The 14097-nt window shown below is 41.1% G+C and overlaps 1 protein-coding gene across 5 annotated transcripts in view; it reads right to left on the minus strand.

Annotated features, from left to right (window-relative positions):
- The window catches only part of LOC115376347 (PC-esterase domain-containing protein 1A-like), a 19379-nt gene continuing 5282 nt past the window's right edge, over nucleotides 1-14097 (minus strand). For 2 of the 5 annotated variants that reach the window (XM_030075870.1, XM_030075871.1), the window contains exons 6-13: nucleotides 10959-11211; nucleotides 9640-9729; nucleotides 9379-9462; nucleotides 7987-8076; nucleotides 7722-7805; nucleotides 1499-1684; nucleotides 1238-1330; nucleotides 1-567 (exon numbers count right to left, since the gene is read on the minus strand). In XM_030075870.1, the coding sequence (XP_029931730.1) occupies nucleotides 428-567; nucleotides 1238-1330; nucleotides 1499-1684; nucleotides 7722-7805; nucleotides 7987-8076; nucleotides 9379-9462; nucleotides 9640-9729; nucleotides 10959-11211 (1020 nt within the window). In that variant the 3' untranslated portion in view covers nucleotides 1-427. The remainder of the gene's footprint in view (nucleotides 568-1237; nucleotides 1331-1498; nucleotides 1685-7721; nucleotides 7806-7986; nucleotides 8077-9378; nucleotides 9463-9639; nucleotides 9730-10958; nucleotides 11212-14097) is intronic. The other 3 variants (XM_030075873.1, XM_030075872.1, XM_030075874.1) reach the window with 3 other exon arrangements.

Raw genomic sequence — 14097 nt, forward strand, 5'->3', positions numbered from 1 at the left:
GAGCGTGAAATATTTTTATTATCAACATTGTATATCAATCAAACCATTCAAAATTCTTCTTGCATCGATTCAATAATCTAAAATCTTTTAACTCAAACACATTTGATAATTAATTCACACCATGCTGAAAGTTTGAAGAGTCTTCAATGCGTATTGTCTGGCACACATGATTGTATTGCAAACGTGGGTCTGGTAGATGTCGCTGTCCGACAGACCTTAATTAAACATTCATCAATGTCCAGCTACAGCTTTGGACTTGAAATTCTCTTTCATTTAACCTTGGTTCCCCTTATCCACTTTATTTGCCAACAAGAACACCAGCAGTGACTCACCACCTCTGAATCATTACTCTCTGGAAATCATGCAGTCAATGTTGAATCAAGGGCCCCTGCTTCCACTCCGTAAAGAGTCTGAGTGTATGTGGCCCTCACCACCCATAGGCGTGGTGCCTGGGTGTCACCTGGAAAAGGTGTGGGTGGTAAGGGTGAACCCTGCCACTGCGTCGCCTCGTTACACGGCGATCTGCTGGTCGGTGCTCAGGAGGGAAAGTCCCGTAAAAACCTTGGCCTGGATGGTGGAAGGCGATAAAGGTGGTGTTAGAAGGTGTTTTTGATTAGATTCTACAGATAAATGTATCAAATAATTATAGAGAGTTTAAGTGTGCCATGATGGTTGAAATGCTGTTTTAGAACCGACAATACTGAAATCTTGAAATTATTTTGATTTTTGGGATGGAAATAATCAAATTTATAGAATATTGGTGCCAAGCTCTGGTTATCTGCAGTTTTGACTCAAAACTCCTAGTTCCAGTTTCGAGGAGGAGTGCTGCCTTGGCTTCAGATATCTACAAAATGCAAGACTGGAGTTTGGTGTATATAAAAATAGAAATAAGTCCAAATCCCTGATGAGGGCCTATGTGGTCTGAAATGCTTTATCGTTTTTTGGTCTATTTATTCCTTCTATTCCTTCTGAGGTCTACAATATAAGCATTACTGTCAGCTTTCAAAAACATCTATCTGTCACACCTTACTGCACTAGAAGTACAGAATTTAGTTAGTCTGGTATATCATGGAGTGAACTGAAGGGGGAAGGTCTACCTGAATAACGTGATGATCTGCAGTGGGTCCAACCATGCCAGACTGAGCGCCGCCACGCGTATTCGTACAAAACAACAACCTCAAATCTTCAGCGAAATACTACCAATGTCAACCTGTGAACAGGAGGGAAAGCATCTTACTTGTGTTGACATCGAAGCGCAGTTGTGAGAAGCTGGCTCTGACACCAACGTGCTGGCACATCCACATGCCGGGCGCAGGTGAAGGGCTGTAATCTGGCAGAAAACAGGAAAGAGGAAACACATATCAGGATCTAATGGTATAAAAAACATTAAAAGACTCGGTCGGTTGATTTCCTCCCTAATGTCCTGTTTTGTTTGCTGTATACATGTGGGCCCTTTAACACCACAAACAGTGATTTTACCAGCCCCCGGCAGACTTACAGTGTCTGCTGAGCCTCGCATTACCAGCTGCAGGGAAACCTCGAGCTGGAGGAGGTCCAAGCTCTTCCAGGAGCATAATGGGAAGGTAGATGACTCTGTTATGGTAATAGTGGTTAAACTGAACACCACCAGCCTCGTCCTGTTGCCTGCCGAACCGGAGGGCCACTGGGCGATGCACAGGCCCAACTAGGAGAGCAGTTCAAATGAAGTTATTACTCAGCAAAGTACAGAGGCACATAAGTCCAAGAGAAAGATTAGACAGATATATGGCACTGATGTTGGCCTTGTATTAAAAATCACATCCCATCTAGTTCACTGGATTTCAAAGTGGGGTCCAGGGACCCCCAGGAGTCCTTGAGGGTCTTCCAGGGGGTCCTTGGCACAATGAGGAATAGTTCATTTTCACTGTAATTCACGAGCAAAGACCTGATTCAGCATCATGTTTAAATCATTAAAAATAGTTTCTTGTAATTAAAAATATACATTATTTCCTGCTAAGTTTCAGGTAAAAACTTTGGCAAATTTCAAGGTATTTGCTTTGCTTATTTTCTGTTCATTTTTTGTCAAAAATGAGCAACAACAAAATAACGTAAATAAAAGTTCCAGTAATTTTTTTTGCTCCTTTGCTAATCACCTTTTCCCCATGTTTTTTTTAAAGAAATCAAGGGTTAAATTCTCTAGACATTGCTACAATGCAAAAATAAGTATGAGTGATTTTAATCTCACCACTTTGAATGTATTTGACAAGTTTGACAACCCGATATAGTAACTCGTCTGCCTCTGATATTTGATTAAATCTACACTTATTACACTTATTCTCAATCAACTGAGCAGTTTGATTCATTGATATTTACTATAGAATTATACTACATTCATTTCCTAGCGAAACTTTTAAACTGAATTGATTGGAATGAGATATTTTGAACAAATTCCACAGAGGCGTTTCATTATTGTCGGCTCCAATGCAGAGTTTTACTGTCCCATATTCTAAACGCTGTTCCAGATGTTTTTCCATCCTGACAAGAATAAAGTAGAGTATAGAGTATTCGGAATTTTGAACCATGGAAACACTTTTTTTTTTTAAAGATTGAATTTTAGCACAAAACACTGGCCATCAGCAGTTTAAAAAAAGAAGTGATATCAGAATCAGCCTTCAAAAATTTGCAAATGCAAAGCCCTATACAAACGTTACAACTGAGGATAAGGCAAAAAAATGCATTGTAAAGGTAAAGCCAATTTAAAAGGACAATACCAGTAATTCTACATGTTTAGTGTAATATCTACAAAATGTATATACTTCATGTTTCTATTAATCGTTTCCCAAAGCAGCCATATTTTAGAGCTCTGATGTCATTTTACCTTTTATCCAGCTGCTGGTTTCCATTCATTCCACTACGATATCATAATGAACTTTCAGAGACTTCAGACTTTCCTCACTCCAGTTTTTCATCAGAGATGTCCTCAGTTTAATCATCAGTAGCGGTCTGGATATCGAAGTAAAACCTAGTGATTATGGTGTTTGACAATGCTCTGGCTGATTCAAAGTGTGCAGCTGGCATTTACAACTTTAAAAGCTTCTAATGGCCACTGTGCAAGTGAGCACTGGCCACCATGTGAGCCTCTCCCTCTGAATGACGAGTGATTACGCTGCTGTTCAATCAAGGTGCCCTGCCGAGTGGGCACACATATCTGATTGCCAAGTGAAACTGGAAAAAAACATGAAACACCTGAGAGAAATATCAGACAGAGGGTTTGCAGGAATTCTGCATATAGCCGATTGTTTTCGATCAGGGCTGTTGCCTGGAATTGAAAGAAAAATACTGACTTCTATTTCGGGAACTTTTGGAAATAATGAGGTGTATTTCAACTTTACTAAGACATCCTGTAAAAATAAACTAATGAAGTCAAATTCCTGTGGTGAAAGCCACCTGGAGACTTTAAAGCTAAATGGTTGCTGAGGTTAACGGAATGGTTGCTAGGCCATTTTCAGTTGGTTACTATGGTGTTGTGGGTGGTTGCTATGGTCATTAGAGTGGTTACTATGGTGTTTGTATGTAGCTGCTATGGTGTTGTGGGTGGTTGCTAGGGCGCTGCTAGGCAGTTGCTATGGTGTTCCTGATGGTTGCACTAAGGCACTGCAAGGTGGTTGCTATGGTGTCTTGGGGCTTTGCTGTTCGGTTGCTATGGTGTTATGGGTGGTTGCCAAGGCGTTGCTAGGCTGTCATTATGGTGCGTGGGGTGAGTGCTGGGATGTACTGGCAGCAGTGCTAGTGGCCCTTGAGACATATGGAAAGCTACAGAGCCGCGGGTGTGTCTCTGTGTCAGTGAGAGAGGACTTTCTTTCTACCTCCTCCCAACATTCCACCATTAGTGTCAATAGCTTCCCAAAAATCACAATTAAACTGCAACTGTGAAAAATCAGTAAGTCAGAACGCTCTGAAAATTTACACTTCTGCTCCAAAAGACACAAATTTTTTTTTTATTTATGTGTGAGTATATATATATCACGAAATCTGTGTGACGTAGAGCTTCGCAAATGTTTCACAATTCATTTGTAATGGGCCAAAAATTGTGTATAAACTGAAATTGCAAAAAACTGGTAGGTGGGAATGCTTAGAAAAGTAATAGCACACTTCTTTTGTTTGGTGTATGGGGGTACTGCTGAAACTGCAGGTGGAGTTATGCACTGACATTTGGTGGAATAATAAGCTTACAAGAGAATAAGATGTGCTGCCAAAACCAAGCACAGAATGATTAAAATGATACACGGGACCAACATTAGTTTCTTGTGTTTAAATGCTTTGATCATTTAATGAGTCATTTAATGTCTGTTTGTCTGTCTGTCCAACACTTTAGTCTGAGGAAACACATCCTGAAATGTACTGGGTGCACTGCCATGGATTAGTGAGCACATTCATGCTCCCCACATGATGGATCCTGTCAGTTTTGGTGACCTCATGGCCTTTTCCTCTGGTGCCACCCTTTAGTTAAAATAGGGCAAATGTCAACTTGGATACAAGGTATCATGGAATCTAATAATAATGTTCTAAAAATGTTCACAGTGTTTGTTGGGTGTGTTCCTACTCCCTAAAGGAAGATTTTGGTGACCCTATAGCCTTTCTTGTTGCACCAGCTTTTGGCCAAAATGGCAGATTTGACATCTCAAAATTTATAAAATATTAGTATTGATCTTCAAAAACCTATATTTGGGGCATCTGGGGCATGGTGGTTTGATTGATTAAAATGCTAATCATATAAATGCAAACTCCTGGATTTGAATCTGCCCCGAGATGTTTCTTCATTTCTTGCGTAACCCAATAAACCCCATAAAAACCCATAAAAGACCTGTGGATGACCATGTAGATGATGATGACTTAGATGATTACGGTGATGATGATGACCCCCCCTTGGAGTTCAAAGTTCCAAATTTAACTAGAAAAGTCTCCTGGCCTCAGCTGCATTGTGCAGACTTTTACATGTGTCCAACAGACGTCACTTCTCACTGTTTGCATTCAGAACTATGAAGAGCTGAAGTCATTTCATTAGTAATGAGAACTGGAGTAATTAATGGTCACATTTGTGTGTGTGTGTGTGTGTGTGTGTGTGTGTGTGTGGTGTAGATGACAGATGACAGCAGCTGGACAGGCCAAAGACTCCAGTTCATTAGAGAGAGTGTTTCAGTGATAATTTGACCACTGGGTGTCCTCCTTCAGTTTCTGTCAAAGGATAAAGTTGAGAAAAGTATTCAACTTTTTTTTTTTTTATTTGAATAAAACTGTTTTTTTTTTCTTTTTTTTGCACATCTCCTGAAGCAGCTGAATATTTTAGCTGAAAGTATGTGGAGGTGTCCAAACTTTTGGAGGAAAAGTGGTGGGAATAACTTTCAGTATCGGCTCACTAATTCCCCCAGCACGAATCCACTGCAGGCATGACAAGGCCACCTTCCATCTCAGCTCCAAAACAAAGGCAACACTTCATTAAAAGTCATAACACTTATTATCATTAAGTTAGAGGTAAATAATACTAATAAGTCTAATAATGCCTAGTGTCCACACATGGCTCCAGAAACAATCCTGGTGAAAAAAAAAATTGGTTGCCATTGCAGTTTCAGAAATTTATTCCTGAAAAGGTCTGATGGAAGGTGATGGAACAGAGGCCATTTTCTGACTTTCAGCAACATTCATGATTCATGATGAGCAACATGGTCATGACATCAAGCCAAAGAAAAATGAAGATTTGGCTTCTGAGCTGCAGATATTAAACGCACAGTGAAACAGCATTTTGAGAGCCTCTTGTTTCCTATGTGTGTTTCCCATTGAAACAGGATGTTAACAGGTTTAGCTTTAAACTTAAAGGTTAGATGTGATTGTTTAAAAAAGTGATGATTTTTGTTCACACCTGCTTGTTCAGCATGATGTCACTACTGATGTGGTTTGTTGCTATGGTGACAACGCACGTCAGTAGTGCCATAAAGTGTGTCACACTACCTTAAGAAGTGATATGTTGGGTTTTGGCTGATAAAAGCCATAATCAACATCAGTATTTACCAACAACTGGTCCAACAATCCTCAATTCCTAGCAGGGAGGCAGCAAAGATGGCACACAAGACACCTCTCCATGCTCCAGAAGTTGCTGAGGTCACTTTATACAGAGTCAGCCAACTGCAACGGGCACAGTTCTTTGCAATGGCAACAATACACATAAAAATGTCCGCCATTCCAAACCATTCAAATCACCCTGCTACGTTGATTTGAATGGCAAAGTCTGCGTTATTCCAAGGTCTGTGGTAAAAATCACAAAACAACCACAAATTCCCTGTATTTACTGCCAAACAGGTGAATATTCTGGCATGTTAGATGAGCTTACAAGCACTTCTTCTTTTCATTGACTTTAAAGCTGCACTGAGCAATTTCTGACCACAAGAGGGTGCTGAAAGCTCAAACTGCTGAGTCACTCCTGCCTCTGGATTCAGGCTAGTCTTTGGTAGACTACCTGACCAAGAGCCCGTCATGGCTCCACACGCTGTAATTTTACTCTAATCTGAGGAGTTCATCATCAGTGCATACAATGTTCCACTTGTCCACTGTAACATTAATTTTATGCTTTATTTGTGTCTTTTAGCTCAGTAGACCTATTTCTTAGCTCACATGTAAATCATTACTCCTTTTACGTTTTCAAGCTGGCTACATCATACATTATGCATGTCTACAATTTTATGACTATTAATATTATTCTTGATGAAAATATTAAAAAATATGAACAGTAATACAAATCTCTGAAATAAACAATTTTCTATGAGGAAACAGTTGATCAGTGAGCCATTTGCTATGTTGAAGAAGAACTGCACACTCGGTGAAATATCACATCGTGGCAACAAAGGCATTTTAACATGTTCTGATTCCTACAACACTAACAGGTAAAGAAAAGTCGAGGAAGGTGGACGCTTCAAAAGCGCCAAGCATTTCCAGGCCCCCATCCAATCCCAGCCAGTCACGCTGAGACAGAAAGCTGGACGTAATCCAAAGTCTCTTCTGTTGGATGCAGGGGATGTCAATCAAAGTAACGTTTGCTACAAGAGGTCAAAGGTCCTTGGCTGTTTTTGGCTGTGCTACGTGTTCTGGTCAAAACAGGGCATATGACACAAATAACATCCATCTGATCTAAAATGGAACACTGAGATCTGGCAGCAGACGTCCAAAGCTTTCAGAAGAGGTGCAGCCTGACGTCCATGAATATTTACTGCCAGACTCAGGTCAAAGATTAAAAAATACCTTAATATAGTTCAAATACATTTGCACTGCTAAATTAGTGTTAAGTACAACAGCAATATAAGCTTCTGTTTCTTGTCGATCTATATTCTGACTGGTTACGTGTTTACAGATTTATTTATGTTGAGATAATGGTTTCAAAAGCTAATTTAAAAGCCATATGGCATTGTAGCCTGCAGCCACCATCTTGTCTTCCCTAGTAGACGCTTTGGTGACAAATTAAGAATTTTTTGTCTGCGTAGCTTGTAGGTCCTTAAATTTGCAAAAATTTTGGCTCAATGACATTTTTCTGAACAGTATAAAGCATTTGTAAACAAAGAGTGTCTGCAGGCGTCACCACTAGGGGGCTCCACTATGTGTATAGCTCTAACAAAAGTCAGTCAGTCAATCAGTGAGGGAGTACATTCTGAACAGCGGTTCAGAGTGCACATGTCAACACACTAGCTGTTTGGTACCTGAGTGTGGAGGCACAGGACGCTGAAACCAGGCTGGGCTGACGTGGCTCTCCCTGTAATGAACCAGACTCTGGCTCTGGAACGCTACAGAGATCAAACCAGTGAAGAAGACTTTATGATGGTGGTACACAGCTCTGAGATCAGACCTTATGCCACATACTGTTGATTGGACAAATCAGTCACATGGGTTTGACTCTGGTCAGTGTGTTGTCTGGGGCTGTAAGCTGGAGCAGATGGTAACAGCCAAACAGTCTGATTTTGTCACCTGAGTTCAGCAGGGGCCTGGGACGCAGCCAGACTGGTGTGGGACTGTGGTGGGTGAAGTCTCGCCTCCTCAGCTCCATGCTCTGAAACACTGAATAACAACATTCACACATTCAACCTCTCTTACTTTCTGGTATAATCAAATACACTGCAGTCTACCCGCCAAATCTGTTCTTCAGTGACTCTTGCACACTTAATAAATCTAAGAGTTTGTCAGTTATGAGATATGAGCAACACTGAGGCTAACTATAGCCAACACCCAACACCTTACACAGCCTGGAGTCCAAATTTGAGATCTTTGGTTCCACCCGTCGTGTCTTTGTGTGACACAGAAAAGGTGAACGGATGGTCTCTACATGCCTGGTTCCCACTGTGAAGCATGGAGGAGGAGGTGTGATGGTGTCAGGGTGCTTTGCTGGTGACACTGTTGGGGATTTATTCAAAATTGAAGGCACACTGAACCAGCATGGCTACCACAGCATCCTGCAGCGACATGCCATCCCATCCGGTTTGCGTTTAGTTGGACCATCATTTATTTTTCAACAGGACAATGAGCCCAAACACACCTCCAGGCTGTGTAAGGGCTATTTGACCAAGAAGGAGAGTGATGGAGTGCTGCGGCAGATGACCTGGCCTCCACAGTCACCGGACCTGAACCCAATGGAGATGGTTTGGGGTGAGCTGGACCGCAGAGTGAAGGCAAAGGGGCCAACAAGTGCTAAACACCTCTGGGAACTCCTTCAAGACTGTTGGAAAACCATTTCAGGTGACTACCTCTTGAAGCTCATGGAGAGAATGCCAAGAGTGTGCAAAGCAGTAATCAGAGCAAAGGGTGGCTATTTTGAAGAATGTAAAATATAAAACATGCTTTGAGTTATTTCACACTTTTTTGTTTACTACATAATTCCATATGTGTTCATTCATAGTTTTGATGCCTTCAGTGAGAATCTACAATGTAAATAGTCATGAAAATAAAGAAAAAACATTAAATGAGAAAGTGTGTTCAAACTTTTGACTGGTAGTGTATAAATATATAACATAATGGTTTTAAAAGCTAGTTTAAAAGCCACATGGCATTGTAGCCTGCAGCCATCTTGTCTTCCTTAGTAGACGCTTTGGTGACAAATGAAGTTCAGATTTTTTGTCTGTGTAGCTTGTAGTTCCTTAAATTTGCAAAAATTTTGGCTCAATGACATTTTTCTGAACGGTATAAAGCATTTGTAAACAAAGAGTGTCTGCAGGCGTCACCACTAGGGGGCTCCACTATGTGTACAGCTCTAACAAAAGTCAGTCAGTCAATCAGTAAGGGAGTAGAGTCTGAACAGCGGTTCAGAGTGCATGTGTCAACACACTCACAAATGTTACACACATCAGAGCAGCAGCTGTTTGGTACCTGAGTGTGGAGGCACAGGACGCTGAAACCAGGCTGGGCTGACGTGGCTCTCCCTGTAATGAACCAGACTCTGGCTCTGGAACGCTGCAGAGATCAAACCAGTGAAGAAGACATGATGGTGGTACACAGCTCTGAGATCAGACGTCACATACATTATGCCTGTTGACTGGACAAATCAGTCACATGGGCTTGACTCTGGTCAGTGTATTGTCTGGGGCTGTAAGCTGGAGCAGATGGTAACAGTCAGTCTGATTTTGTCACCTGAGTTCAGCAGGGGCCTGGGACGCAGCCAGACTGGTGTGGGACTGTGGTGGGTGAAGTCTCGCCTCCTCAGCTCCATGCTCTGAAACACTGAATAACAACATTCACACATTAACAACCTCTCTTACTTCCTGTATATATATATACACGTATATACACTACTCACAAAAAGTTAGGGATATTCGGCTTTCGGGTGAAATTTCAGGATGAACCTAAAATGCATTGTAACCTTTACAGGTGAACTTAATGTGACCTTCTGTAAACTTTTGAATGCACATGTCCAACTGTTCAATGTTTCAGTACTTTTTGCACAAGTTGCTGTTCTCTAACAAGGAGTTTAACGGCAAAATTCACATCAGGTGTTTGATGCTCTAGCTCATCGAGGTCGTATCATTAGGGAACGGCTGCTGGAGACTGGGGTACCTCAAATGGAGTGGCCTGCACTTTCTCAGACCTGAATCCCATAGAAAACCTATGGGATCAGCTGAGTGGCCGTGTAGAGGCTCGGAGCTCTGTACCCCAGAACCTCAATGTCCTGAGGGCCGCCCTTCAAGAAGAGTGGGATGCCATGCCTCAGCAGACAATAAGTCGACTTGTGAACAGCATGAGACGTCGTTGTCAAGCTGTAATTGATGCTCAAGGGCACATGACAAGTTATTGACACTGACATTTTTTGTTGTGGTATATCCACCACTGCTGTTGGCTTTTGTTTCAACAAATTGTTTGAGATGAGGAAATCACCAGTGTATGCTTCTACTTAAATGTCCTACTGTCATGATATAATATCACTGTAGCGTGAACTTTTTATATATTCCATAAATTTCACCCAAAAGCCAAATATCCCTAACTTTTTGTGAGTAGTGTATATATATATATGTATAGCTATGTATAGCTCATATCTCATAACTGACGTTTTTGCCAGTGTTCTGGCTACTGTTACCATAGGAGACACCCCTTGTAGCCAATGGGACAATGTGAGCAGAGCTGGCTGGCACTGCTTTGACCCATGTCCAACTTCCCCACCATGTTTCATGTTGTTATGAGGACAGGTTTAGAAACCATGGCCCTTCTTGTGCTGTACTCAGCCCATTGCCACGTCCCCTTAAGGCTGACAGAACTACATCAACAGACCATGAATGATATCTACCTATTTATTTATTAATATGGGACTGTTTATATGCAGTTTGGCTTATTTAACAATCTGTCTAAATCACTGTATAATCACTGGTCACTCATTTTTAATTACTGTTACATTGTTGCATTTGTCCGGTTACAAGGTAAAAACTGGAATATCTAAGCCCAGCTGTTGATGAACTGACCTTGTCCTGAAGGGGGGGTTGAACTGTACAGCTGGACTCCCCAGGCCTGGGCGATGTGCTGCAACAGCAGGCTGGTGATGCGTCGGTGGGCCACGGCGTCCCAGTGGATACCATCTGGCATACGATGGCGCAGGCTGAAGCGGAACTGGAAGTGCAGGTCCAGGACGTCCAGGCCGTAGGCACTGGCCAGCCGACCACCGTAGAAGTTGGCCTCGATCACATCGTAGCGCAGCGTGGGGCCTAAGTGGTGGATCTGCGATGAGGATCAAGACTCTGAGGTTATGTATTTCCATCGCTTTAAAAGTCCAGTGCAGTGACATTTTGCATTTCCTAATCTCATGATTCTGTTTTAAAAGACCATACCAGCGATTTTGCGTGTTCTGTGTAATATCTACAAAATGAATAAACTTCATGTTTCTGCCAATCTTTTCCCAAAGCAAGCAGTGGTGTTTTAGAACTCCCGTATCATTTTTCTTATCTTTTATCCAGCCACTGGTTTCCATTGATTCCACTACAATATAAAAATGAACTTTCAGAGACTTCAGACTTTCTTCACACCAGTATTCCATCACTGTAATAAAGCCGTCCACATCAGTTTTCCTAAAAGCACCAGCAGTGTTGTGCTTTGATGACCTGAAGTTGGGCTGAGTGAAACACTCCCTCCACCAGGGAAACACTTGCTTTACACAGTGAATTCAGTTCTGATGTTTATGAATGCTGACAATGTTGTTCGCTGTAGAAGCAGAACATTATAAGGTGGGCGTTTCAACCAAAAATTCAATTTTGAAAATGGAGAGATTTTGATTATGTGTTGTGAAATTTTTAGTACGCCCACAAGATTTGCAAAATGTTTTCTTGTTGCAATGTAAAATGTGGGTAAAACATTCAAAATCATGAAATATACATCTTTGAAAGTTCATTTTCATATCATAGTGGAATGAATGGAAACCAATGGCTGGATAAAAGGGAGGAAAAATGACACTAAAACACGACTGCTAAAACACGACTGCTTGCTTTGGGAAAAGATTGGCAGAAACATGAAGCGTATACATTTTGTAGAGAATTATCACTTAAACATAAGGCGTGTTTATGTGAAGTTACTGGAAATATTATAAATGTCGATAAGGTGGAAATTTCTCTCATGCCCTACGAGAAACTCTCTATGTGCTGGTGAACTGTTTTAGAAATCCAGTTGAGTCAACTGAAACAAAAAGAGGGAGAGAGAGCTCTTGTTCTAGCCCATGGCTTGTACATGGAATTTGATACGCTGCACTGTAAATATTTCATATTGTTCACAGTAGGTGTTTACTTTTTAAAAATAAATAATTCACGTTAGCACCAATTGTACCATGAATTTTTAAGATGCACAAAGAAACTCTGCACCTTGGCGGTCCAAAGTGACTGTGATGAGTTTTTTGAAGAAAATCACTAACTAGAAATAGAGAAGAAACAAGTTGTGAGTACACTGTGCAGATCATGGCAGGGGCGCTGCGAGGGATTGTGGGTCCCATGAAAACAAATCTTATTGGGCCCTTGTATAGCCGGCCAATAGGCAAACCTTTTTATTTCAGGCCTTTCGAGGGCCCCCTCCCCCATCGTGGCCCTGGGTAATCAGTCCCGCTTTTCCCCCCACTACGACGCCCCTGGATCATGGACTTGAGCATCGTCCTCCTGGTGTGTGGAGTGGTGGAGCTGATGAGTTTTAGCCTTTATTGGCGAGTCCAGCTTTGCACTCTCTCACTACTGCTAAAGGGTGATGAAACCCTAAATATTTTATGGCAGAAAAAGATTGTTGCATTGATGTGTATGAGTCGAAAGCTTAAACTCTGCTGCACTTCTGCACCACCATGGGCTGTGGTCATAAGGGTGCTCTGCTGTATTTAAGGCTGCACCCAACAGTGATGTAGGACTTTCCCACTACATCATTGTAGCAAGGTAAAACTTTCAACTACGAGACACCAGCAAAATATAGATTCAGAATCAGAAATACTTTATTGATCCACAAGGGGAAATTCGGTAAACTGGGTTTCATCACCCCTTAAAGAAAGAATCAAGACTACAGGAAAACGTTTGCTGCACTGCCCTCCTAGGTGATTTGTGTGTTGGCTTAAGCCAAAGTTGGACTTTAGCAGGTTGTTATATGAGTCCAAATGGTGGTAAAATATCCTCATTAGTTTCTAATCTGGAATACTGTAATTGTATCTCTTCATTCACCTTCAGAGTGCTGCAAAACCACTCCTAAACTTATCTTTTTAGTATATACACAAAGGCAAACAATGCAGATTTTGCCAACAGTAACAATAAGTGCTGATTTTCCCATCAGGCTCAACAACCTAGAGGATTTTTTTTTTTTTTTTTTCGTGTAACAATTATTTGTGAAATCAGTGTGCTTCTTCCTGGCGCAAGGTTACTATGCACCTGCCAGGTCTACTTTACAATTCAAATAGGAAAAAGAATGAACAGAAGAGTGACTAGCAAAAAAAAAAAAAACTTTTCAATTTCTTCAAAAAATGGGTACAAGGACTTGTTTTTAACGTATTGACAAAATCCACTTTGTTCACCACTTTGTTGTGCTAAAAGTGTTATTTTGGGACTGGTTTTGGCATGCTATGTAAGTGGATGAAAAGATCCAAATACAATAGTCTCGATTACCAGAATTTGGACAAATATAGTTAATCCACAGTGTCTCTATATAGTGTTACTGTATGTTGTTCTAATAAATGGAAGCAGGTCGAATTTTTGAGCCATGGCATCTCTAGTCAGATTCCCAATGCTGTTTTGTATTTATGCAACAAATAAGTACCATGGTTAATATAAGCCAAAGAGAGTTTAACATTTTGTTCTACAACACAGATTACACTGCTGGAATGAAAATGAAAATGTGCAGACTCCTGTGCTTGATGGTTCAGATACACCTGAAGGATCCAAATGATACAAGGTCAAAATACTAGTTCAAAATGGGAAACTACTATTTCCTAAAGCAAAAACCATGAGATAGTAATAAATAAGATGTCTTTATTTTCTCCATTTCAGTCGCACATAGGGCCTGTGTTTCTAAAATGGAGGGAAAAAGATACTCGTCAGTAAAAGTAATGGATCAGATAATGGATCGTTAAGTTACAGAAAGGGTTAATCTCGC

The sequence above is a fragment of the Myripristis murdjan genome, chromosome 18 (assembly GCF_902150065.1).
Source record: "Myripristis murdjan chromosome 18, fMyrMur1.1, whole genome shotgun sequence".
Classification (NCBI taxonomy): domain Eukaryota; kingdom Metazoa; phylum Chordata; class Actinopteri; order Holocentriformes; family Holocentridae; genus Myripristis; species Myripristis murdjan.